We start from the raw sequence: 26,487 nt of genomic DNA, 5'->3' as shown, positions 1-26,487 counted from the left end.
AGCAGATTGTACCGGTACCGACAAAGTGGAAGCGGATAAAATAGGGCGTTCCACTGTCGGTACCGGTGGCTCAGACCGGACCGGGACCGGAAGGCTCGGTGCCAAGAGTGAAGGAAGAAGGTGTTGCAACTGTTCTTTAAGCTGCACTTGCAGAACAGCAGCTATACGTTCTTCGAGTGAGGGCACCGGTACCGCCTTTTTCTTCTGCGGTACCTTTAAAGAAAAGAAAATAAAGAAAAAAGGAAGGAAACAATATTTCCTTCACGAGTTTACGCGAGCGGGAAGAATCAAAAAGATTTTCTCACAACGGCCGTTGAGAGAAACGCGTCTTCTTAGCTCCGCGGAAACTAAGAAACTGGGGACCGCGCGCCTCTGTCGGGCGGGAAGGCACTCGCGCGTGCGCGGTGTGGCCTACCAGAACTTTCCAAGTTCTTAGAGTGCAATCACTCTAAAATTGTCCGTACCGGGGCTCCGTCGGTGCCGTCACCCATCAGTCAAGAATATGCTGCCTGCTTGTCCTGGGATAAGAGACAGTACAACAGCTTGGGTTCAAGCATCTTCCACATCTTCCTTATAGCCCAGATCTGGCACCTAGAGATTACCATATCTTTGGTCCACAGAAGGAGATGCTGCAAGGTTGCCTGGATTCAAGAGCAGCTGAAAAACTTCTCTGCAGGAAGCTAGTTGAAAGATACAACAAATGTGTTGTCTTCCATGGGGACTATGTGGAAAAGCGATATGCTCAATTGCTCTCAATTACTTCTATTAAAGCCGTTAAATGTATTTTGCCTTTACTTTTTTATTTACCTTTGTATGTTAAAGAGGGCCTTGAATTGAATGGACTGAAAAATTCTACAGCAGAAACACACCTTCAACTCCCTATGTGTAGAAATTCCATGTGTAAAGGAGAGAAGGATAGTGATAGGAGTGTATTACCATCCGCCTGATCAGAATGAACAGACAGATGCTGAAATGTTATCAGAAATTGGGAAGACTAACAAACTTGGTAACATAATAATAATGGGTGATTCCAACTATCATACTTTATTAAATGATAAGGGCCAGAATATACCACTTATTCACTCAAACCAGAGCCCCAAATGGAAATCATACAATACTCTACAACACTACAAGGCCTTAATCACATACATGTCATTCACACACCCATAACAAGGAAAAAAAGAGAGAAAAGAAAAAGAAGTGGAGAAAAAGGCCTCAGTTCAGCTTCATTTGGCCAAAAAACTCCACTCCTTCAAAACTATTCCTGCATGAACGCCAAAAAAATGTAAACAAAGAAAAAAGCAACTGTAGTAGCCTGCAGAGCAGTATTAAACAGCACGCCTCGTAGAGATGAAAATCAGTGGGAAAATACAGCAAGAGGAACTAAGGTCCGGTTATAACATCATCACTGAAGCAAGGAAAAAAACACTTAGCTGCTACTGGCTATAACAACCAAGCCAGGCAGCCACTGCACCCTCCGTTTTGCGTCGTGTCGCTGCGTCAGGGGTGATGATTCCGTTGCTTCACATCCAGATATTCCAGACCCACCGTGCTCCTCAAGCTCTCTCACCACTTCATCAATCAATACTGGGCTCTGGTTTGAGTGAATAAGTGATTCCAATTGTCCCCATATTGACTACGTAAATGTAACATCAGGGCATGCTAGGCAGATAAAATTTCTTGATGAAATTAAGGACTGCTTTATGGAACAGCTGGTTCAGGAACTTGACAAGAAGCAAAGCAATTCTAGGCCTAGCTCCTAGTGGAGTGCATGAATTGGTGCAGGAATTAATGGTGCTGGGGCCACTTGATATCAGTGGTCATACCATTAGATTTGATATAATCCCTGGAATAAGTTCAAACAGGAAATCCAATAGCATTTAACATTAAAAAAGGAGATTATACCATGAGGAGACTACCGTATTTTTCGCTCCATAAGACGCAATTATTTCCCCCGGGAGGAAATAAGGGTGCATCTTATGAAGCAAATATACAAAAAAAACACAAAAACACAACCCTGGCGGTACCTTTAAATATTGGAGGTCGGTGGACGGCTGCCTTCTGCTTGTTGGGGTCCGCGGCACACAAGCGCACTAATGCCCGAGCCCGGACACTTCCCTAATTGGGCCTGTCGCTGGTGCTTCGCAGGGCTACTGCCAGATGATTACCGGCATGTCGGGGCCAGCAGCACACAAGCACGCTGCTGCATGGGCGGGCGCCATTTCTGAATTGCTGCCTCGGCAGCCCTGCGAAGCACCAGCACAAGGAATAGCAAGTTAAATGCAAGACACGAAGGCAGGCAGGCAAAAAAAGACCCCGGCAAGAAGATTACACTGGAAGAAAAAACACACAGTAAAAACTTTTTTTTAGGTATATTAAAAGCAAGAGGCCAAAAAGAAAATCGGTTGGATTGCTAGACAATAGAGGGATAAAAGGGGCTCTCAGTGAAGACAAGGTCATAGCAGATAGATTAAATGAATTCTTTGCTTTGCTCTTCATCGAGAATCAGAGAAACTCAAACAAATCTCTGTAATACTGGAAGATGTCAATATGACAAACTGAACAGCAACAAATCGCCTGGACCGGATGGTATACATCCCAAAGTATTGAGAATTGAAAAATGAACTTGCAGAGCTATTGATAGTAATTTGTATTTTTTCTCTATAATCCAGCATAGTACCAATATTTATTCAATTTTTTAACCCGTCCACCTAAAGGAGCCCAGAACGGGTACATCCATAATAATCCAGCCAGAACAGAGATGACATAATTTACATAAATTAAAATATAGACTTGACAATAAAACATATGAGCTAAGTAGCATCTGGTAAGATTAGGTGGCATAGTTGTGTTAACTGAGTGGTATTTCTGGGTAAATGACCAAGGTGCTGGGTTAGTAAAGAGGAAGGTTTTCACAGCCTTCCTGAAGTTCCAGAGTCCATCTAGTGATCTGACAGATGGGGGGATGGTGTGCCAAAGTTTGGGTATGAAATGTGAGTAGGAGCGTTTGTGGGCTGTTTCAGTTTTGAGGGAGCGGCCAGGAGGTATGGTCAATCGTTTTTCTCCTTGGGACCTCAGTGGTCGCTTTGGGAAGTAGATTTGTAGTTTAGTTTTCATGTAGTACGGAATCATTTCATGGAAGGTTTTGAAAGCGAGGACCAGGGCCTTGATGGTGCAGTGTTTTTGAATGGGCAGCCAGTGCATGGGTTTAAGTGTTTAAGGGTTTAAGTGAGCAACAGAACCAAAAGAAGGGAGGTCCAACCTTGTCTGCAGTAAAAAAACCAGCCAGGAACAAACAAACCAAAACTGCAGATATGTACAACGATGTAGGCAAATTTTATTGTGACAAGCAAACAATATATTAAAACCTTTTTACCAAACGGGGGACCCAACATGGTCCGTGTTTTGGACAACCTTCATCAGGGGTCCTATTAGGTACAGATATAACATAAAACACAATATTAAAAATACAATTATATAAACAGTTGTAATAATGATTATAAAAATGAAAAGATAACAAATATTAAGAATAATCTAATCTAATCTAAACCTTAAGTTTATATACCGCATCAGACAACAAGATGATCAATTTAGAAACATAGAAACATAGAAACATAGAAGATGATGGCAGAAAAGGGCTATAGCCCATCTAGTCTGCCCACACTAACAACCCCACCCCCTTGAATTTACCCCCCTAGAGATACCCCATGTGTATCCCCTCTACATTTTTTTACCTCCCTAGAGATCCCACATGTGTATCCCATTTCCTTTTAAAATCCGGCACGCTGCTGGCCTGAATCACCTGAAGCGGAAGTTCAATTTGACCATAGACTATAATATTAAGAAATTTAAAAGCACGAGGACAAATATATGTTTTAAAAGGTGATAAGTACGCATGCCATGTCAATAGAAATGCATGCAGAAAAGACAGAATTGATAATAAATGACTGCTAGTGTTAAGTATGAACGAACTGTGACGGAACATAAGCCAATAAGGTAGTGCAAAGAAAAGAAAGAAAAAAAGAAGGAGAACCAGTGTTATGATAAAACATAAATAATAGCATCAAATTTAAATAATGAAGGAAAATATGAGCAACGAAATGGAGAAAGAGAAAAAAGAAAAACGAATGAATGTAAAAATACATACCATGGTAGATAAAGGAAAAAACATATGTCACAACAAATATTGAAAAAGATAATATAAAACCAAACTATCATAAAGCAGAGGAAGAGAGAAATATAAGAAGGGAAAAAAGAAGAAACCAATTAGTGTATAGAGTTAAAATCAGTCACAACATGCACCAATTTTTTTAAAAAAAATATAGTTAACATATTGAATCATCACATAAATAGCCATCACATATAAAATCCTTACAATAAAACCGCATTGAGGTACTATATTACCCACTGTTATATGCGCACAAGCAAATATATGTTAAGTCATCATATTTAAAAGACATATCATCAATACATACATATGGAAGTCTCTTATGTTTCTCATATGCATATAAAACAATCATATTCCAACAACGTATACAGTGTTCTCCCCAGAAATTTTTTCCAGCCGGGTGGCATGAAAAAGTAGCCGGGTGGGGCGGGGTGGGGAAATTTGGTAGTGGAGAAAATTAAATGTATACTATTTTTATTAGTTAATTATTATTATTTTCCAATGCTCGATATGACTTCCTTTTTTAAGGTTTGACACTTGTGCCAGAATATTTTTACTAAATCTAAGAAGTATCCAATTCTAGAAGTGAATAATTAGATATTCACCCTCTTTCAAATGGTATAGAGGTTTAAAAAAGGGAAATGCGTTAATGAAGTCATTAGGTTCAATCTAACCATTTATTTCTGCATGAATTTAAACAACTAAAAAAAAAAAAAAGATAAATATAGCTCATCCAGTCATACAAGAAATGGCTGTACAACACCTCTAATAATGTTTTGATCACTAAGTTCCTTCCTGAAGTCTCACTGAGGATATAAAATAGATGCTATCCCCACTTCCAGACCTCTTCCACATAATTTAGGGAGAGGTGTTACTGAGCCTTGAAGGGCACCTGTGTGATTGATCTTTATCTGCTTCTTTTTTATTTTGCTATAGTGCAAAGTAAAAGCTAGGGCAAAGCAGTATAGGTAAAGATGTAGGTAATAATTAGCAATGTATTAAAAATATTTTATTTTTATTTGCTTATAATGTCATTTGAAAGCTGCTTGATGATAATACAACTTTAATTTAATTCTTTATAATGTGTGTGTCTGTGTGTTGGGGGGGGACAACACCTACGTCAACAGTAAAGTTAGAACAGGGTCATTAAATCCAGTGGTGTACCTAGTATATATGACAGCCAGTGCTAATTATTTTTTAACAACCCCCTCCTCTATATAAAAAAAGATATTTTTAGTAATAATCCATGAGTCACACAATAAGGGTGCATCTAGGAAAAGGCAGCATCTTAAACACTGCAGTGAGCACTAGAACACCAACACACGCATTGGAAAACTAAACAAACCAGATCCTACAGTCAATTGATCCTGTAGTCGATGCTAACAGAAAGCCATGTCCTTTTCATACACATAGAACACAGATACACCCTCACCCAACATGGAATAATCACAAACTAAAAATAGAAATATGTAGTCAAAAGTTAAACTGAACCAAGAAACCAGACTCTGCATACAATGCAACACCACAGAAACAGTGACACATGTCCCCTAATACTGTGCAAAATATAAAGACAGTAGATGTAAATTTGAAAAAAAACTTCTACATAACAGTCACCACTTTACAAATTAACAAATAGAAATAAAACAAATAATGAGAAATATGAAAATACCATTTTATTGGACTAATCCATTTTTCAATTAGCTTTCAGAGGCCAAATCTTTCTTCAAGACAGTACAGTAAACAGCTGTTATGGTATCCTGTCCTGATCTGAGGAAAGGGGTTTAGTCCCCCCCCAAATTGCCTTATTTCCATTTCCTATTGATAAATTTTAATCAATACAGTTACAATACTACTTGATTCTACGTAAAGCAAAAAAAATATTTTTTTTTCTACCTTTTGTCTTTTCTGCTTTAGTCATCTTCTCTTCACTCTCTTCTTTCTATTCAGCATTTGTCCTCGCTCTCTTCCAGGCAACATCTGTCCTCTCTCCTTGCCCCTTCCACCCAGCCTCTACCCTCTCTCTACCCCTTCCATCTACTGTCCACCCTATCTCTACTCCTTGCATCCACTGTCCACCCTTTCTGCCTTTTCCATCCAGTGTCTGCTCTCTCTCTGTTCCATATGGTATCTTCCCTCTTTCTATGTCTCTTCAGTAAACTCTATATCCTGTGCCCTTTCTCTCCTTTGTACATGATTTATTTCAGCTTCAACCCCTCTCCATTTTTTGTCTCCACCCTTCCCCTATGCTCTGGCATCTCTCTCTTCTCCTTTCCTTCCTTGCCACTCCACCCCATGGTCTGACATCTCTATCTCCTTCCCTTCTCTCCCCCCCCTCTCCAGTATCTGCCTCTCTCTTTCTCTCCGTCTTTCTTCTGTGAGGAGATCATGTTGATCTTGAACACTGAATAATTCTTCCATATTCCCCATATCACTGAACTGTAGTCTGGTCCAGCAGACTGCTTTGGCACTATTACATGCATCAGCTTTCCACACAGAATGCCACAAGTCTCTATTTCTTGTGCTGTGTTTACATCTGCCAGCAGCAGAAACTTGTGAGACAGATCCCTTGGCAATACTACACTTTGGAGCCCTTTGACTATCTGGTTCTGTATGGCTGCAGGCTTTAAAGCTCTGTTTACTGGAGGAGACTGTCCAGCATACATAGTTGCATCACTCTTAAGGATTTGATCAGAGATTACATTAGACAAGGTGGAATTTTTAGGCATGGAAAAACAGGACATGTTCTCCTCAATCTGCTCAGATGCCCTTTAATGTTCGTCTGATCTCGGGCTAAATCTTGCCTCCTGAGCTAATCTTCAAAGGAGAGCGGAGCGAGAGCCATATCGGCAGTGACATCCGTTTTGGGCCGCATGTTGTGCAGGGCTGGACTAAGGCAAGTTGTAAGCTTCCTTCCATCGCTGATCTATCTTCCATAAGTCAGCAACGGAGGGAAGCTTACAACTCACTGCTCTTGCTTGCTTCGGGCTTTCCTCGTTGCTGGGTCCTGCCTTTACGGAAACAGAAAGTAGGCAGGACCCGGCAGCGAGGAAAGCCCGAAGCAAGCAAGAGCAAGTTGTAAGCTGACCTGTCTCCTATAGCGAACCCATGCTCCGGTGCGTGTGCATGCCGACTTCCCTTCTCTTCCCCCCTCGGGACGTGACTTCCGGTTTCGGAGGGAAGCGACATGCACGTTAGAGCCCCGCCGGGGAGCATGGGTTCAAGTCGCTTGCTGGCGTTAAAAACTAAAAAAAAAAACAGTCAGGCTCTTGAGATTCAGGCTGTGCCGAGTCAGCCCGGTAAATCTCCAAGCCGGTGAAAAGGTTTTTTTAAAAAATGATGAGCAGAAGGCGGCAGCAGCAGCAGGATTGTGATCGAGATTACAGCCGGGCGCTCATCTAAATTAGCTGGATGGAGCGCCCGGCTGAAAGGCCCTGGGGAGAACACTGAACGTATATAAAGAATATATATATATATGTAATCACATAAGAAATCTATAATGAGATATCAAGAATTAACCCCATAGTAATATGACCCAGTTTAAAATATAATAAAAACATATTTAATAACCACCCTTAAAAATGTAAGCATATAAAATCACCACAATTAAAACAACATAATTAAAAAATTTTTTGCTATATCATTCATTAGAAAGAAATTAAACATATTCTGTCATCACTTATAAAAGAACCCCTTAAGAGGATCATCTAGAGTATATCATAACTTAACCCCCTAAAAATGCCAAATAAGAACAAAAACTACTATATATGAAATCATCACATATGAAAGAGCAATTATATATCAGCGAAGGATGTATACAGAACACTGTATAGCCAAATAAGGAATATGTTAAAACTTAAATAATATTCTTCAATTGGATAACAGGAAAATGAAACACCAAATATAATAAAAAATACATAAGCAATGAACTTCACAGAAATTAAAAATGAAGAACAAATAAAACATGCTGCCAAGGGTGGTGTGTATAATGAAACCTCTAGAGAAAAATAAGTGTAAAGGATGGCTATAAACCAACTGTACATAGTTTGTATTAATAAGAAAGGTGTATGTAAACAAAGGGTGTGAATACAGTGGAACAGTAGTATAGAGGAGTGAAAAAATCTATCCAAAAAAGAGGAGAAGATCTCAGGTAAAAAAACGTCATCTAGCAGGGTTGGTGATATTTTATGGTCATATTATGCTAAAAGCTGAACATGCACGCCACAGGAAAAAAACTCCTATAAAGAAACAGTCCACTAACTTTGATAGTGTGTATAAATTTAGCCCAAATGCAAAGAAGGAGAATACAGGGAAAAAGACAAACCGGCATATGAAGTGTAAAGTAGGAACCGAACTCAGAAATGTCACAGCTGTGAGTAGGGCTAGCCTAGGGGGCCAAAAAAAATGGAAAAATGCAGAAAAAGTAAAGTAGAAAGGCAGTAGGAGAAAAGGTAAAAACGCTTACCAGATGATGTGTCACACCGAGAGTCTCTGCAAATAGTAAAAATCGCTAGAGTGAGAGCGCTGCGAAGAAATCATGGATTATGAATAAATAAAAAACATAAAGCAACCAGAAAAGCCGTAAAGCAAAACGTAACAAAACTGTCGAAAAATCCGAATCAGGAAGCTAAGGGGATTGTAAACCAATCATAAAATAGCCTGAAAAATGGGCATGTTTCTATGTGAACCAAATGTATAACTAGGTGGATTGAAGGGCAAACAGTCCAATCAACTGGGAGAATGGGCGTGTGTGTGTGATGTCAGTAAAAATGAATAGGTGTTGTGCCTGTAGATATTAAACAGAGCCTGATCTTATGTAAAAGATTAAATGTAAATGTGAAGAAAAAGTTAAGAGGATTAAAGACAAAAGTTAAAATAGCAAATAGCTACATGAATTATAGATGTAAAAAATAGGGGTAATACTAAAAATATGCAAAATATTAAGATGCCTGTATATAAGAGGTAAAAAGTTAAACGGTATTATGTATGAATTCTTAAATGTAAACTGGGCCATATATAAAAGTATAAACATAAATAGGTGAAAAGAAACAGCAGTAAGATAATATTAGATAAAACACCAGTATATAATGTCATTATAATAGTTCATAAAAAAGGACGATAATCTATCTCTGGAATTAAGACCTGATGGTATAATAGTGTTCAATTCAAAAATAGTTCTCTGTTCTGTGCGTAGCAGGGCATTGTCAATATCTCCACCTCTCTAGTTGTTTTTGAGGGTCTTGAAAACCAAAAATCGTAGTTCATCAATAGTGTGAGCTAGTTCTTTCCAATGTTGAACAAGTGGTGCTGTTAAAACTTCTCTTAAGATGCAGCTTCTATGTTCTATGATTCTTGTTTTAATTTTCCTCTTGGTTTTACCGACGTACAGGAGATTGCATGGACAGATAATGATATAGATAACATGATGAGTGTTACAGTTACTGCTAAAGTTTAAATTATATGTCTTACCAGTATGTGGGTGTTTGAAAATGGAGGTTTGGAGTGAATGCTTGCATACTGAGCACAATGTACAGGGTTGATGTCCTGTATGATGGTGCTGAACTCTTGACATTGTAGGAAGTGCCGATGGAACTAGTTGATCTCTAAGATTACGGTTTCGTGATAAGGCAATGAGAGGTGTCTTGCCCTTGAAGCACTGGTATAGTTCTAAAATATGCCAGTTGGATTTGATACTACGTTTCACTTGATTGGACAGATGTGAATACTTGAGAACACAAGTGAAGTCTGGTGCCTTGCGCGTTTTATTTCCAGTCTGTAAGAGATCTTCACGGTGCTGGCGTTGAGATCGTTGATAACACTGTGAGACCTCAGTTAAGGGATAACCTCTCTGGATAAACCTCTGAGCCATATGTGGGGCTTGTCTTTCGAATTCGTTTTGTGTAGTGCACAGTCTCTTTAGTCTAAGGAACTGACTGTAAGGAAGGTTCTTTTTGAGAGAGTGTTGATGAAAACTAGAATAATGTAAATAGTTGTTCTTGTCTGTGGGTTTCTTGTATATGGAGGTATGGAAGCCATAGCGAGTTTTGGTAATCAGAATGTCCAAAAAAGCAATATGGTATTCATGATATTCCATCTTGAACTTCAGGTTGCGATCACAGGTGTTAATCCATTCTAGGAATGCATGAAGTTTAGGAATGCTTCCTTTCCATAAGATAAGAACATCATCAATGTATCTTTTGTACAGTCTGACCTCATTTTGGTATTCGTGTATAGTAAGGAATTTCTCTTCGAAATCTGCTACATATAAATTAGCAATATCGGGAGCCATGGAAGCTCCCATGGCTGTTCCCTTAATCTGTAGATAGAATTGACCTAAAAAACTGAAATAATTTTGTGTGAGTGCCATGGTTGCAGCTGTCAGAATGAATCTATTAGGTATGCGTTCTAATGTATTTCTATTACGCAATGTTTTTTCAATAATGTTTATAGCCTCCATTTGAGGAATGTTGGTATAAAGAGATTCTATGTCCAGTGTCACAAGGATGACATATTCAAGATCTCCGTCGAAGTCATCCAGAGTATTAATCATATGGGCTGAATCTCGGATGTATGAGGGTATAAGAGGTACATAAGGTTGGAGGAAAAAATCAGTGAAATCTGATAAAGGTTCTAAAACGGATCCGATGGCTGAGATAATGGGCCTTCCTGGGGGATCTGTCACTGTTTTATGAATTTTTGGCAATATGTAAATAGTAGGTGTAACGGGATTTTGATTAATCAAGAATTGTTTCTCTTTTAGGGTAATATAGCCTGCATTGTGGGCTGTGTCTACTAGTTCTTTAATGTCTTCCATAAGCAGAGGTGTAGGGTCGTGGTCTAAGGGGATGTAAAAGGATGTATCTGTGATATGTCTGTGAATTTCGTTAATGTACTTCTCCCTGTCCATGATGACTATACCACCTCCCTTATCAGCAGGTTTGATAACTAAATCATAATTTTTCTTAAGTTCATTAATCGCCCTAGACTCCAAGGGGACATATTCTGTTGATGTTTTACAAATCTTTGTTTCTTTTCCATCTTCGCTAAATCTCTCAGAACGCAATCATAAAAGGTGGTGATAATAGGATCACATGTCCCTGGGGGAATCCATTTAGATTTCTTCTTAAGAATGGATTGATCTGTATACGTATTTATTGATTGATCTTTATTGAAAAAGTGGTGGATATGTAGTTTTCTTTTAAATTTATAGAGATCTATACGTGTCTGAAAGGCATCATAATGTGCGGTGGGGACAAAGGACAACCCTTTCTGTAAAACCTTAATTTGTATTGCTGATAATGAATGGGAAGATAAATTTATGACTGGTATCTCATTTATCGATTCCTATTGTAGGGGGGATTGAATTGACCCTTGCCCAGGAAGGGGCCTCTCTGGCCCCCCTGTATGATACCCTGTAATGATCCGTATTCCCCTGATATCTTCTGCTCCGACCTCCTTGATGGTATATATTGTTCGGAGTTTTCTGTAAATGTTGACCCTGATTCATTGTGCTCCAAAGCAATTCTAAAAAAAGAGTACTATTATTTTGTGACTGTCTATATAATGGTCTATCTTGTTGTGGACTAGAGACTATAGGAATATTGGCATTAGTGGGACTGGTGACTGTTGATGTATATTCTTCGTCTGAACAGCTCCTAATGCGTTTTCTACCACAATCTACAGCCTGTGTGTAGTTTTTAGTGTTAAAATGAATTCTATTGTCTCTATTATCTCTATTATATCTAGTTTGAGATCTGGAATTATGGGAGTTAGATCTATATGATGGTCTCTTCTTTGGATTTGTTCTAGACTTACCCCATGGGTATATGTTTCCATTTTGGTAGTCTAAAGTGTCTCGTTTCAATTTATCTATTTTATTAGCTTTAATTTCTGTCCATGCAATCTCCTGTACGTCGGTAAAACCAAGAGGAAAATTAAAACAAGAATCATAGAACATAGAAGCTGCATCTTAAGAGAAGTTTTAACAGCACCACTTGTTCAACATTGGAAAGAACTAGCTCACACTATTGATGAACTATGATTTTTGGTTTTCAAGACCCTCAAAAACAACTAGAGAGGTGGAGATATTGACAATGCCCTGCTACGCACAGAACAGAGAACTATTTTTGAATTGAACACTATTATACCATCAGGTCTTAATTCAGAGATAGATTATCATCCTTTTTTATGAACAATTATAATGACATTATATACTGGTGTTTTATCTAATATTATCTTACTGCTGTTTCTTTTCACCTATTTATGTTTATACTTTTATATATGGCCCAGTTTACATTTAAGAATTCATACATAATACCGTTTAACTTTTTACCTCTTATATACAGGCATCTTAATATTTTGCATATTTTTAGTATTACCCCTATTTTTAACATCTATAATTCATGTAGCTATTTGCTATTTTAACTTTTGTCTTTAATCCTCTTAACTTTTTCTTCACATTTACATTTAATCTTTTACATAAGATCAGGCTCTGTTTAATATCTACAGGCACAACACCTATTCATTTTTACTGACATCACACACACACGCCCACTCTCCCAGTTGATTGGACTGTTTGCCCTTCAATCCACCTAGTTATACATTTGGTTCACATAGAAACATGCCCATTTTTCAGGCTATTTTATGATTGGTTTACAATCCCCTTAGCTTCCTGATTCGGATTTTTCGACAGTTTTGCTACGTTTTGCTTTACGGCTTTTCTGGTTGCTTTATGTTTTTTATTTATTCATAATCCATGATTTCTTCGCAGCGCTCTCACTCTAGCGATTTTTACTATTTGCAGAGACTCTCGGCGTGACACATCATCTGGTAAGCGTTTTTACCTTTTCTCCTACTGCCTTTCTACTTTACTTTTTCTGCATTTTTCCGTTTTTTTTGGCCCCCTAGGATAGCCCTGCTCACAGCTGTGACATTTCTGAGTTCGGTTCCTCCTTTACACTTCATATGCCGGTTTGTCTTTTTCCCTGTATTCTCCTTCTTTGCATTTGGGCTAAATTTATACACACTATCAAAGTTAGTGGACTGTTTCTTTATAGGAGTTTTTTTTCCTGTGGCGTGCATGTTCAGCTTTTAGCATAATATGACCATAAAATATCACCAACCCTGCTAGATGACGTTTTTTTACCTGAGATCTTCTCCTCTTTTTTGGATAGATTTTTTCACTCCTCTATACTACTGTTCCACTGTATTCACACCCTTTGTTTACATACACCTTTCTTAATAATACAAACTATGTACAGTTGGTTTACAGCCATCCTTTACACTTATTTTTCTCTGGAGGTTTCATTATACACACCACCCTTGGCAGCATGTTTTATTTGTTCTTCATTTTTAATTTCTGTGAAGTTCATTGCTTATGTATTTTTTATTATATTTGGTGTTTCATTTTCCTGTTATCCAATTGAAGAATATTATTTAAGTTTTAACATATTCCTTATTTGGCTATACAGTGTTCTGTATACATCCTTCGCTGATATATAATTGCTCTTTCATATGTGATGATTTCATATATAGTAGTTTTTGTTCTTATTTGGCATTTTTAGGGGGTTAAGTTATGATATACTCTAGATGATCCTCTTAAGGGGTTCTTTTATAAGTGATGACAGAATATGTTTAATTTCTTTCTAATGAATGATATAGCAAAATATTTTTTAATTATGTTGTTTTAATTGTGGTGATTTTATATGCTTACATTTTTAAGGGTGGTTATTAAATATGTTTTTATTATATTTTAAACTGGGTCATATTACTATGGGGTTAATTCTTGATATCTCATTATAGATTTCTTATGTGATTACATATATATATATATTCTTTATATACGTTGTTGGAATATGATTGTTTTATATGCATATGAGAAACATAAGAGACTTCCATATGTATGTATTGATGATATGTCTTTTAAATATGATGACTTAACATATATTTGCTTGTGCGCATATAACAGTGGGTAATATAGTACCTCAATGCGGTTTTATTGTAAAGATTTTATATGTGATGGCTATTTATGTGATGATTCAATATGTTAACTATATTTTTTAAAAAAAATTGGTGCATGTTGTGACTGATTTTAACTCTATACACTAATTGGTTTCTTCTTTTTTCCCTTCTTATATTTCTCTCTTCCTCTGCTTTATGATAGTTTGGTTTTATATTATCTTTTTCAATATTTGTTGTGACATATGTTTTTTCCTTTATCTACCATGGTATGTATTTTTACATTCATTCGTTTTTCTTTTTTCTCTTTCTCCATTTCGTTGCTCATATTTTCCTTCATTATATAAATTTGATGCTATTATTTATGTTTTGAACAGTGCCTTCTATAATCACAGTTACTCTTTGTAAATATAATTATAATTATAATTTGTTGTGGAAATCTCAGACCCAAAAACCCGTGAATGGTGTTTTTGCTGTTCTTTCCGTATTGAGGAGGCGGTACTAATATGAGATTCTATACTTGTTCTTATACTGTCCATCCCTGAAGAAGGAAGATATTCGAAACTCGAGTCGGAGGGACAAGCATATAGTTTGAAGGAATTGCAACGAATGTTTTTAACATATCACAAACACTAGAATTATTCAATCACCGATGAGGCTCAACATTGATATCATACCATCCAGTCCACAGATAAGTTTTGTTTTATTTCTTTTTTAGTTTGTTTAGTTGGTTTTCACACTATCTTTATTTGGATGGTAGTGGGGACGGTGAAAATCTATGATGGTCCCCTCATTGAACCTCATTATGGTGATATCACCATTCACGGGTTTTTGGGTCTGAGATTTCCACAACAAATTATAATTATATTTACAAAGAGTAACTGTGATTATAGAAGGCACTGTTCAAATACATTATCACAGGATATTTTATAGATTTCTCTCCAAATTACAAGTGTCTATTATTTATGTTTTAACATAACACTGGTTCTCCTTCTTTTTTTCTTTCTTTTCTTTGCACTACCTTATTGGCTTATGTTCCGTCACAGTTCGTTCATACTTAACACTAGCAGTCATTTATTATCAATTCTGTCTTTTCTGCACGCATTTCTATTGACATGGCATGTGTACTTATCACCTTTTAAAACATATATTTGTCCTCGTGCTTTTAAATTTCTTAATATTATAGTCTATGGTCAAATTGATCATCTTGTTGTCTTATTCTTAATATTTGTTATCTTTTCATTTTTATAATCATTATTACAACTGTTTATATAATTGTATTTTTAATATTGTGTTTTATGTTATATCTGTACCTAATAGGACCCCTGATGAAGGTTGTCCGAAACACGGACCATGTTGGGTCCCCCGTTTGGTAAAAAGGTTTTAATATATTGTTTGCTTGTCACAATAAAATTTGCCTACATCGTTGTACATATCTGCAGTTTTGGTTTGTTTGTTCCTAAGGGTTTAAGTGATCCAGGAAATGATAGACCGGTGAGTCTGACGTCAGTGCTGGTTTTAAGGGTTTAAGTGATCCAGGCAAGTCTGACGTCAGTGTTGGGCAAAATGGTAGAGACTATTACAAAGAACAAAATGACAGAACATATACATAAGCATGAATTGAGAGAAAGCCAACATGGATTTAGTCAAGGGAAACCTCGCCTCACCAATCTACTGCATTCTTTGAAAGGGTGAATGAACATGTAGATAAAGGTGAGCCTGTGGATATCATATATTTAGATTTTCATAAGGCATTTGACAATGTACCTCATGAAAGACTTCTGAGAAAGAAAACTATAGGATTACTAGGTAATGTCCTATTATGGATTGACAACTGGTTGGAAAACAGAAAATAGAGAGTAGGTTTAAATCAGGGATCTCAAAGTCCCTCCTTGGTAGAAGATGAGTCATGAAGCAGAGTTTTGCAGATCATATGGGGTAGAGATGGCACAGCGGGAGGCCAGTTAGGAGTAGATTGCAGTAACCTAAGAGTGAGGTTACGAAAGTGTGGACAATGGTCCGGGTAGTGTGCTCAGAAAGGAAGGGGCAAATTTTAGTGATTTTGTAGAGATAGAAGCGACAGGCCTTATCAGTTTCTTGGATGTATGTAGAAAATGAGAGGTTGGAATAGAATACTCCAATGTTGCGGCCAGAGGAGACTGGAATGATGGCAGTATTATTTACAGAGACGGAGAACAGAGGGAGAGGAACAGAGGGTTTAGGAGGAAAGAGGAACAGCTCAGTCTTGGACATGTATTGATTTAGATGACAGCAGGACATCCAGGCAGCAATGTCAGCCTGACAGGCTGAGACTTTTTCTCAACTTCAGGTGAAATGTTGGGTGTAGAGAGGTAGATCTGGGAGTCATCAGCATATAGGTGATACTGGAAGCCACGGGAGGAGATCAGGGCACCGAGGGAGGAAGTGTAGAGAGAGAGAAAAGAGGTCATAAGACAGAGCCCTGGGGTGCGGGATAGCAGCAGAGGAATACCCACCTTTGATGCATAGATGGGAGAGGTAGGAGGCAAACCAGGAGAGGACAGATTTGCAGAATCCAAGCTAGGACAGTGTATCAAGGAGTAAGCAGTGATTAACAGTGACAAAGGCAGCAGGACAGGTCAAGAAGGATGAGGATTGATTACTGGCCCTTAGATCCGGCCAGGAACAGGTCACTGCAGACTTTAGGTGATAGTCTCTGTGAACTGGGAGTGCAGGGATCAGAAGCCTGATTGTAGAGATCAAGAGGCTGGGACGGAGGACATCATGCTGGAGTAGCTTGGATAGAAACGGAAGAAGGGAGACAGGGCGATAGTTGGATGGGCGATATAGAGCAATACATACAAACACACACGTACACGTCAGAAAAACGTATATGAAGAAGTGGAGGGAATTGTAGGACAGCTAATAGTAATCTACAAATATTCATGCCTTGATAGATCTGTCTGTTTCTTGCTCGTCTAAATATTTTTTTTTTTAAGTTTTATTATACTTCTAAACCGGTTTGGGCTTGATTAGAAACAATAGGTATAGAGATCTTCAGCCTTACCACCACCATCTCCTTCCCCCGGGCAGAAGAGGGAGGGGTTCGTTACAACCGGGTAGCTCTAGAGCCGAAGGTGAAGGAAGCAGAGGAACCCCCCAGGGGCTGCACCACAGTTCGCACGCAAAGCGAGCCGTTTCTTGGCTGCTCCGAGCTCTTTGCACTACAGCTCAAGTCTTCAAGGCAGCCGAAAAAGGGGGCCGGCCTCAGGCTCCCTGCTCCTTCCACCTTTGGCCTACAAGCACAGGACACGGCCAGCTTATCACGGGGGTCACAAGCGGCCCCAGTGTCCCTCTCCCCCAGCGAGCAGTGCGTTGCAAGGACACAGCCCGTCACCATGACAACGCCGCCCTTCCCTCAGCAGCCCGGTGCCCTTCAAGAGCTCAAAGCCCGACCACCTTACCTGCACTCTGGCCAGCGGGAGGTCATCGGTGGCCTTGGGAGTCATCGAAGACCAGAGCACCACCAGCCCCAGGAAAGTGCCCACGATCAGCAGACTGCGTAGAAGGAAGCCGACTTTCAGCCGCATCCTTCGAGGCAACGAGATAAGCCCAACCGACCGACTGACGGGCTTCCGAATCCCCGGGTTCCGTTCGCTCTACCCCCCCCCCCCAGCACAAAAGCAAACTTTCGGTCTGGGCTTTGGGTTGCCTTCTTTCTTCTCCCCTTACACACCCTTGCTCCCTCAAGGTACAGAGAGCGCTTTTTCGCTGCTTTTGTTCTACAGTAATCTGTTGGAGAACAGGATCTAGACCAGGAAGTGTTTTAAGTCCACGTGGCTCGTGCTCCGCCAGGAAGGCCTTTATTTTCCCTTGCCCTCTTTTTTTTTTTAATGTGAACGTCTCCGAGGTAAATTAGTAACAATCCAGAATACGATGCCTGGGCAAACGCGGCTGTGCTTTTTGGCTTGGTGTGTGCTGTGGGCGGGCTTAGTGTGAGCCTGTCATCTATTACACACACACTTACCCCCCACCCCCTGTGCTAAGCACTAAAGTAATTAATCTCCTTGTCAGAAATTAAAATAAATGCTTATCTAAAGGGTTAGACTACTTTTGCATACAAATAAAGCAGCCTTTCAAATAGTCCTGGTAAGATGCTTTCTTTTATCTTTTGGTCTAATGCTTTTAGCCCCTCTGCACAAAACACTGGTTAGGTTCTTCTCTGAAAGTTGGTCTCCTTTTTTTTTTTTTAACCCTCCCCAGCAAAGTTAGTATCGCGTTTTTTCTCTTCCTCTATAATTTTGCTATGCTTTCCCTGTATTTTTTAAGCCCCGTCAAGTTACAGGAGCAACTTAGATACCATAAACTGAGAAAAGAAACCGCTTGCTTGTTTCTTCTCTGCTACCTTAGCACTGCATTTTTAACTGAAATTAAAGCTCTGGTCTTCTCCCTTCTATTTCCCCTTTTCGTGGTCTTGCCGTGAAGGACCAAGCCTCTTTCTTGCAAGTTTTATTTTATAGTATGGGCACCAAAAAGAAACAAGATCGAGCTTTCACTAGGTCTGTAGAGCATATTAAAACAGACCTCCCTCTTCCCTTCTTTGAAACACATTCTCTAATATGGCTAGCGAGGTTCAAAGCATAAATGTAGTGAGCAGTGAGGAAGGTGACGCCAAAGCAGCAGTAACACCAACTATTTTTAAAATCAAACAGTACGTCTTCAAAGGAATCGCTATAATTTGGGCTCAAAAGTGCAACTTCCATACAAATCCATTCCTTCCCTGTCCCCACCACTTCCTGTACGGGCAACGCAGCAACAGGAAATTCTTAAAGCTGTAGCACCTTTATTTTATTGCACCTAACAGAAGCCCTGAGACGCTCGTATCTCACCTAACAACTCCCTGAACCCCTGCAATGAATGGGAAAAGGGGCGTGGTTTTAACTTACTGCTCAAGCATTGATCTGTCTCATGCATTTTGAGGAGCCAAACTCTGTTGTGCACAGACAGGAAAGGAGGGAGAAACTAAAAGCAGGGGAAAGATAAAGAGAGGAGAGGATTCTCTTCTCTCCCCCATCTTAAGGAAACCCAGGTTAAAGTATGGTCCTGTTCTAGGCTGAGAGAGATAAACACAAGGAAGGGAGGGAGTGGAGTGGAGACAGATCACAGAGAACAGAAAGGAAAGACCAGAGAGCATTGGAGGCAAATGGGATCCAGAAAGATAGTGCAATGTATTTATCTCTAAATAAATTGGGAATGTCACTGTAACTACAAAACTCCACACAACTAAGAGATTCAACAAGAAGAGAATTATAAAGTTTATTAAATAGAAGTAGAAGAAAAGCACTAGGTAGGCTCTTCAGGTAGATACCAATTTGTATGAGATGGTATTTAGCAGGTGGTAACATTTACAAAGGTAACGGTGTTAAATTTGCCACTTGAAGTTGGTAGAGTTTCAAGTTAAATACCGTATTTTTCACTCCATAAGACACACTTTTTTCCCCAAAAAAGAGGGTGGAAAAAAGAGTGCGTCCTATGGAGCGAATACCAAATCCCCCCCCTCCCCGGCCGTTACCTTATTTTGACCGCCGTCCGCTACCGCTGCTCCTGGTCTCTCAATGCTGCCATAAGAGGAAGGGAAAGGCCAGGTAGGTGCAGCGATTGCACCCACCTGGCCTTACCCAGCAATTCGCTCCGTGCCGGCTCCCCGCTTGTCCCTTGACCCGCTGCTGAGCCAGGAGTCCAACTCCCTCCCCCCCCCCCACGCTGCTGCTTCGTTGACGTATCCTCACAGCAGCAGCAGCGGGAGATAATTAAATTCAGCAGGCAGGCTGGGGGGGGGGGGCTGAAGAGGACAAAGGCTGGAAGGCTGTGAGGGAAACATAGGAGGGAGGTTGGAAGGGACAATTGTTGGGCCTGAGTGGGGGGAAGAGGACAAAGGCTGGAAGACAGTGAGGGGAACATAGGAGGAAGGAAGGGACAATTGTTGGGCCTGAGGAAGGAAAGAAATCACCAGAGAATGAGGGGAGGAAGAGGACAAAGGCTGTAAGGCAGTGAGGGGAATATAGGAGGCAAGGAGGGAGGAAGGGACAATTGTTGGGCCTGAGGAAGGAAAGAAAGAAATAACCAGACAACCAAAGGTAGGAAAAATGATTTTATTTTCAATTTAGTGATCAAAATGTGTCAGTTTTGAGAATTTATATCTGCTGTCTATATTTTGCACTATATTTGTCTATTTTTCTATAGTTACTGAGGTGACATTGCATATTTTATAAAGTGATCTGCCTTGACATTTGTGCCCTGTCCCTGCCTACAACCAGAGGGGGGGGGGGGTCAGGGTGCAGAGCCTGGCAAGGAGTGTGAGGTTGGGTGCAGAGCCTGGCAGGGAGAATCTGGTTCAGAATGGGTTTTTTTTCTTGTTTTTCTCCTTTAAATTTAGGGTGCGTCTTATGGAGCGAAAAATACGTTACAATAAAATCAAAACCATTTCACACGATTACACACAAAATTATTTCTTCATTCTCCTCAGTGGTTCAACTACTGGAACCATCAACCTATGAGGACTAGAGTATCAGATAAGTACACCGTTATTTTCTTTCACTTATACAATTTAGATCTTTTGCATTAAGACTATGATTCTTTGTCCTCAAATTTCTCTTCTTCCCCTATAGGTTGCAACAAGTTTACATTCATCATACAAGGAATGTCTACAGGTAACTCGAGTACTCGGATCTGAGTGCATTGTGTTGGAATGAATCTGGCCTAGTATCCTAAATCTGTATGCCCACAGTGTTACTAGTCTAGGAAAGTCTCTGGAGATGTTGCAGCTGTCAACGTTGGGTACCATTCTTCGGAGTTCACGTCTCTGCAGGAAGGTGAGATCGGCTCGCTGACTCAAGAACTCCAGGGTACCTACTGTCCTAACTTAAATAAAACAAGACCCTAACTCCCGGTCCCCAGTCATTGAAGAGGGTAGGGGGGTGGGGGGTGGATTCTGGCAAAGGGGACTGGATAAACTAAATACAAAATAAAATAAAATATGCAAAGAGGGGGGTTCCTAACTAATACTCCCCAACAGCAGTGATGTCTGTGCTCCTTTCAGTTTGGCTCCTCCTACCCTTCCAGCATTAACTCTATAATCACTGACTATCACTAATCCCAAAGGCAAGCTTTAAATCAAGTTCTTGGAAGCAGGCTTTAAATCAGACTTCTCAAGGGCAGGCCTTCACATAAAATTTATTGGAGGTAGGATCCTAAATAAAAGTTCTCAGGGGAATACTGGGCTCACTTCCCCAACCAGGCTCTCTCACTTCAGCCCCTGACCACCTTCAGCTTCCACAAAGGCTTACCTCTGCTCCTCAGGCTTCCAGTTCTTCTGGCCAAGCTCACCTCTTCCAGTAGCAGCTCCCTTCTTTTAGTGTGCAGCTTTTCTTCCAGTCTGCAGCTTTCCTCCTACCAAAGCTTACACTCTCTCAGGTGCCTGGGCTTGCCTTCTCGACTGCTTCCTGTTCTCCCCTCTCCTGCAGCATGGCTTCTTTCTCATCTGCTTCCTGATCTTCTCCTTCTTCCCAGGCTCCCTTGGAGTTCCTCTCCTTTCTGATATCTGATTGGTGCAGGATTTGTTGCCAGGCGGGGGCTTTCACCTTCTTCTTCCTCTGATTTGTTCAAATTTTCTCTGGATTGGTTGCTGCTGTTTGGGGCTTCCATTTGGCTGTCTTGCTCTGGCCTGCCTTCTTTCTGGTTCTGGATTCTGATTGGCTCTCCCTGCAGCACTGCCTCTTCTGGTCCTTCCTAATTGGTTAGCTCTTCTTTAACATAGAAACATAGAAGATGACGGCAGAAAAGGGCTATAGCTCATCAAGTCTGCCCACTCATCTTACCCACCCCCTGTCTATGCCCTAATGACTCAATTTCCTTATCTTGACCCTCGTAGGGATCCCACATGGGTATCCCATTTATTCTTAAAGTCTGGCATGCTGTCTGCCTCGATCACCTGCACTGGAAGCTTGTTCCAATGATCAACCACTCTCTCTGTGAAGAAATATTTTCTGGTGTCGCCATGAAATTTTCCGCCCCTGAGTTTGAGCGGGTGCCCTCTTGTAGCCAAGGGTCCCTTGAGAAAGAAAATATCATCTTCCACTTCGACACGTCCCGTGAGGTACTTAAATGTTTCGATCATGTCTCCCCTCTCCCTACGTTCCTCGAGAGTGTAGAGCTGCAATTTGTTCAGTCTCTCTTCGTACGAGTGACCCTTGAGCCCCGAGATCATCCTGGTGGACATCCGCTGAACCGATTCAATTCTGCGCACATCTTTAGGTCCCTTTCCAGCTGTTGGTGAGCCGGGGGAGCTCTGAGGGTTTCCAGGTGGGGTGCTCTAGGCCTCAACCTCCGCCATTAGTGGGATGGGAGGCCCAGTAGAAGGTGATGTGGTTGCTTTAGCCGCTGTTTTCTTTGTCCTTTTCTTGAGATGGTCGTCGGACAGGAAGTCCTTTAGCACGTGCAGATGGTGTTTTCTGGCCCTTGGTGACATCTGGAGGCATAGTGAGCAGGACACCGTGAGGTGAGGCTCCCGCAAGCACCGGACGCACACCTCTTGGGCGTCTGTAGAGAACATCTTGTGGTTGCACTGCAGGCATTTTTTGAAGCCCGGCTTGGAAGTAAAGTTTTGTTTCTGTGTTTCTGCCATTCTTTCGGTCCTTTCTTTTTGGAGAGCAGTTTATGATCTGACCATTGGGCTGGGCAGATAAGATAATCTGGAGCAAGAGGGCGACGGCAAGAGGCTATATAGGGGGACTAAGACACGCCCAAGAGGATGCCCTAAAGCAGGGGTGTCCAACCTTTTGGCTTCCCTGGGCCGCATTGGCTGAAAATGTTTCTGGGGTAGCACAAACACTAACAATAGCCAAAGATCAAAAAAAAAAAAAAAAGGTTGAGCAGGTCCCAAATTTGCAATCACTAATATAGAAGATGTATATATCTAATAATAAACCTTCATTAAAGGGATACTGTGGAGAGGAATCTTAAAAAGCAGTAATACTTACCCTGACTGAATGATCCTCCACGTGCACCGCTGACAGTAGGAGCAGCCACAGGCTTCCACATCCCCACTCTGATGAGCAGGGAGGCGCGCTCCCGGTTCTCCCATTCACTTCTATTACAACTACGGTGAGCCTCTTCAGAGGTGAGCCTCATCAGAGTGGGGATGCTGAATCAGCTGTCAGGAGCACATGTGGAGGATCGTTTAATCAGGGTAAATATTACTGCTTTTTTGGGCTTCCCACTTGGAGCTTAGGCTCCCTCAAAATGAACATCTCCCCTGTTGTAGCTAGTAGGGATCCCCAAGCCTCACCAATTGACAGCTACCTCCTCCCCCTCTAACTTCCCAATATTGCAGCTGGCAGCAATATTGCAGAGCTGCTGCCTTCCCTCCTCCCTGCCCCCCCTTTGGCTTTCATGCATGCATGAAAGCAGGGGCAGCTTAAGGATATTGCCATTGGCTGTAAAGCTTGGAGATTTTAAGTTGCCAGACTGGAGGAAGATGTCTTCACTTGGCAGGGCTTGGGAATCCCCACTAGCTCAAGAATTTATAAATTGCACTCAGGCAGGGAGAAACTTTGGTGCCCATCCACTAATTTTAGGCTCATCCCTCCCCCAGATCAACTGAATACAAAAATAATTGTGATGCACATATCCCAAAGCTAACATATTCCAGTTAATAAATTCAAAATCAAACCATTTTTTCTACCTTGTTGACTGGATGTTTTGTTTTTCCATCATCTTGGTCCCAGTTTCTCTTTCTGTTTTTTCTCTATCTTCAACTAATTCTCTTTCCAGTGTCTGCTGTCCATTTTTTTTCTTCTCTTCTCTCGTTCCATTTCCTTCTTATGCCTGTCTCCAACGTATTGATTTTTCCCTTTCAGCTTTCTTAACTTTTTCTTTTTCTGTCTCTGTCTACTCAAATCTTGCCTTCTTTCTCACCCTTCTTCTTTTTAAATGTTCAGCTATCTCTCAATTCTCCATCTTCTCTGTCTCTAGCTCTCCCATTTTCCATCTCACTCCTTTCCCAGCCTCCTATTCCCTTCTATCTACTCCCCATTACCACATTTCTACCACTGTACTCACTGCTCTCTCACTCATCTTGCCATCTCTATTTTGACCTCATCCACATGGCTCACCACTTTCAGAATCCCCCTCCCTCTCTCCACTGGTCAGGTATAATGCCGTCCCTTTCTTTCCATCCCCTAGCATCATCTTATCCTAACTCTGTTCCCTCCTGCCCTCCCATGGTTCCATCTCTCCTCCTCTATCTCCAAGGTCCAACAATTTGCTCCCTCTCTTTTCTGTTTTTCTTCTTCCCTCCCCCTTGATGCTGAACAATGAAATGGAGGAAAAAAAGAGAGAGATGCTGCATCTCTCTGCCTTCCATCCACAGGCCTAACATTTCTCCTTCCCTCCCATCCCCAGATCCAACTTCTCTCCCCTTCTCTTCCCAAGTGTCCCCCATCCCATCTCTCCCTCTGCCTGCCTGCCTCCCTTCTCCAGGTCCACCATATTGCCTACCATCTCTCTCTGTCCTCTGTTTCTGGTCCCATAAGCTCTCCCCCCACGCCCAATATGGCACTTCTTTTAATACCCTCCCACCCCCCAAAAAAAAAAATCCCATCTCTGAACAAATCCCACTTACTTTAATCATCTTATCCTTACTCTCTTCTTTCTAGACAGCATCTGTCCTCTCTCTGTCTTCCATGCAGCATCAGCCCCTTCCATCCACTGTCTGCCCTCTCTCTCTGCCCCTTCCATTTCTCTGTCTGATCTTTCCCCGTTCCATATGATATCTTCCCTCTTTCTATGCTCCTTCCATAAACTGTGTATCCTGTGCCCCTTCTCTCCTTTGTATGTGATTCAGTTCAACTTTACCCCCTCTCCATTTTTCTGTCTCCACCCCTACCCTATGCTCTGACATTTCTTTCTTCTCCTTTCCTTCCCTCCCCCATGCCCTGGTACCTCCTCTGTGGCACCTCTTCTCCCTCTGGTCTGGCATTTGTCTCCTTAGTTTCCCTTCCCTCCCCCATGCCCTGGCATCTCTCCTCTCCTTCCAACTCCCCCTTCCCTTCCATTATCTGGCATCCCCTCTCATTCCTTTCTCTCTTTCCTTCCTACCTTCCTTTCCCCTGGCCTGGCATCTGTCTCCTTCCCTCCCCTCCCATGCCCTGGCATCTCTCCCTCCCATGGACTTGACATCTCTCATTTCTCTCCCTTTTCCTTCTCCATCCTTCCTTCTCCCCAATTGAGTGCAGCAGCAGCAGCATTTCTCTTCCCCCCTTCTCTTCCCTGTGCAGAAGCAGCATTTATCCCCCCCACCCATCAACAGTGCAGCATTGACCCCAAATTACCCCTCAGGGCCAAGTGAAGCATTAGTTTAATACTGCTGATCCCTTACCGTTCTCCAGCAGGGTCATGCAGAGCACTGGGTTGTTGGACTTGTCCATGGAGCAGCTTGTATGTTCCACGTGGCCACACGCAGCAAGGGTCGGCACTTGTGCACGCCGGGGAAGGGCTCGATGGGTGCATGTGTCACCTGCAGCTGTTCGGTCACTATGGGCTCCCCAGGATCAGGCTGAAGTTACAGGCGGCACGGAACTTGCGGCTCTTGGAGCAAAAGCTCTGCCTGCAGCGTTTGCTCAAAGCCGAGGGCAGCATCTTCCATGCGCCTCCTGCGGCTGATCTGGAAGCGTTGCCTCTGATGTCGCAACGTCAGAGGGAACACTTCCGGGTCAGCCGCAAGAGGCACATAGGATCCGCTGCTCACGGCTTTAAACAAACGCGAAAGCAAGACAGAGGAGGGAGCCGGCAGAGGAAAACATCGCATCGTGAGCAGGGCCGCACCAAATTCTTCACCTTCACGGGGCCGTGGGTTGGACACCCCTGCCCTAAAGGCTTCCCTCTGAGCTCTGGGAGAGCAAATTTGGGCTCGTCAGATGACATCACCAATGTGTGGCTAACTACTCCTGTTTGTCCATGGAAAATAAGATTATCAGTGCTGTTATCTCTTACAGTTAGCTGACACTGTGGATGGAAATCCAGGGAGACTGAGAGAAAGATTCTCAAAACTTCACAATAAAATCCAATGGGCTGTTACCAAGGTCGCTATTGTAACGATTTCAAAAAGGCGAGTTATTCTCAAAAGACACCACATGCAAATGATGTTCACGGATGTTCACGTAGGCTCACTAAATTTACTTGAGATGAGTCGCTGGTGGTAATGATCAGCACATGCACAGTATATACCCACATATTTAAAAAAATAAACACCAAACCAAATTGAAGATCGACAGGAGAGATGCCCATTCTCTACCACCAAGCTCACACAACATAAGGACACCCACCCC

The 26,487-nt window shown here is 41.4% G+C and overlaps 1 protein-coding gene across 2 annotated transcripts in view; it reads right to left on the bottom strand.

The window, feature by feature from the left end:
• The window catches only part of GALNT7 (polypeptide N-acetylgalactosaminyltransferase 7), a 244,538-nt gene extending 225,593 nt beyond the window's left edge, over positions 1-18,945 (bottom strand). For both annotated transcript variants that reach the window (XM_033942515.1, XM_033942506.1), the window contains exon 1: positions 17,566-18,945. In XM_033942515.1, the coding sequence (XP_033798406.1) occupies positions 17,566-17,691 (126 nt within the window). In that variant the 5' untranslated portion in view covers positions 17,692-18,945. The remainder of the gene's footprint in view (positions 1-17,565) is intronic.
• Between the last annotated feature and the right edge of the window lie 7,542 nt (positions 18,946-26,487).

Source organism: Geotrypetes seraphini, chromosome 1, assembly GCF_902459505.1.
Source record: "Geotrypetes seraphini chromosome 1, aGeoSer1.1, whole genome shotgun sequence".
Lineage (NCBI taxonomy): Eukaryota > Metazoa > Chordata > Amphibia > Gymnophiona > Dermophiidae > Geotrypetes > Geotrypetes seraphini.
The sequence above is the reverse complement of the archived record's forward strand: the minus strand, read 5'-3'. Positions and strand labels throughout refer to the sequence as shown.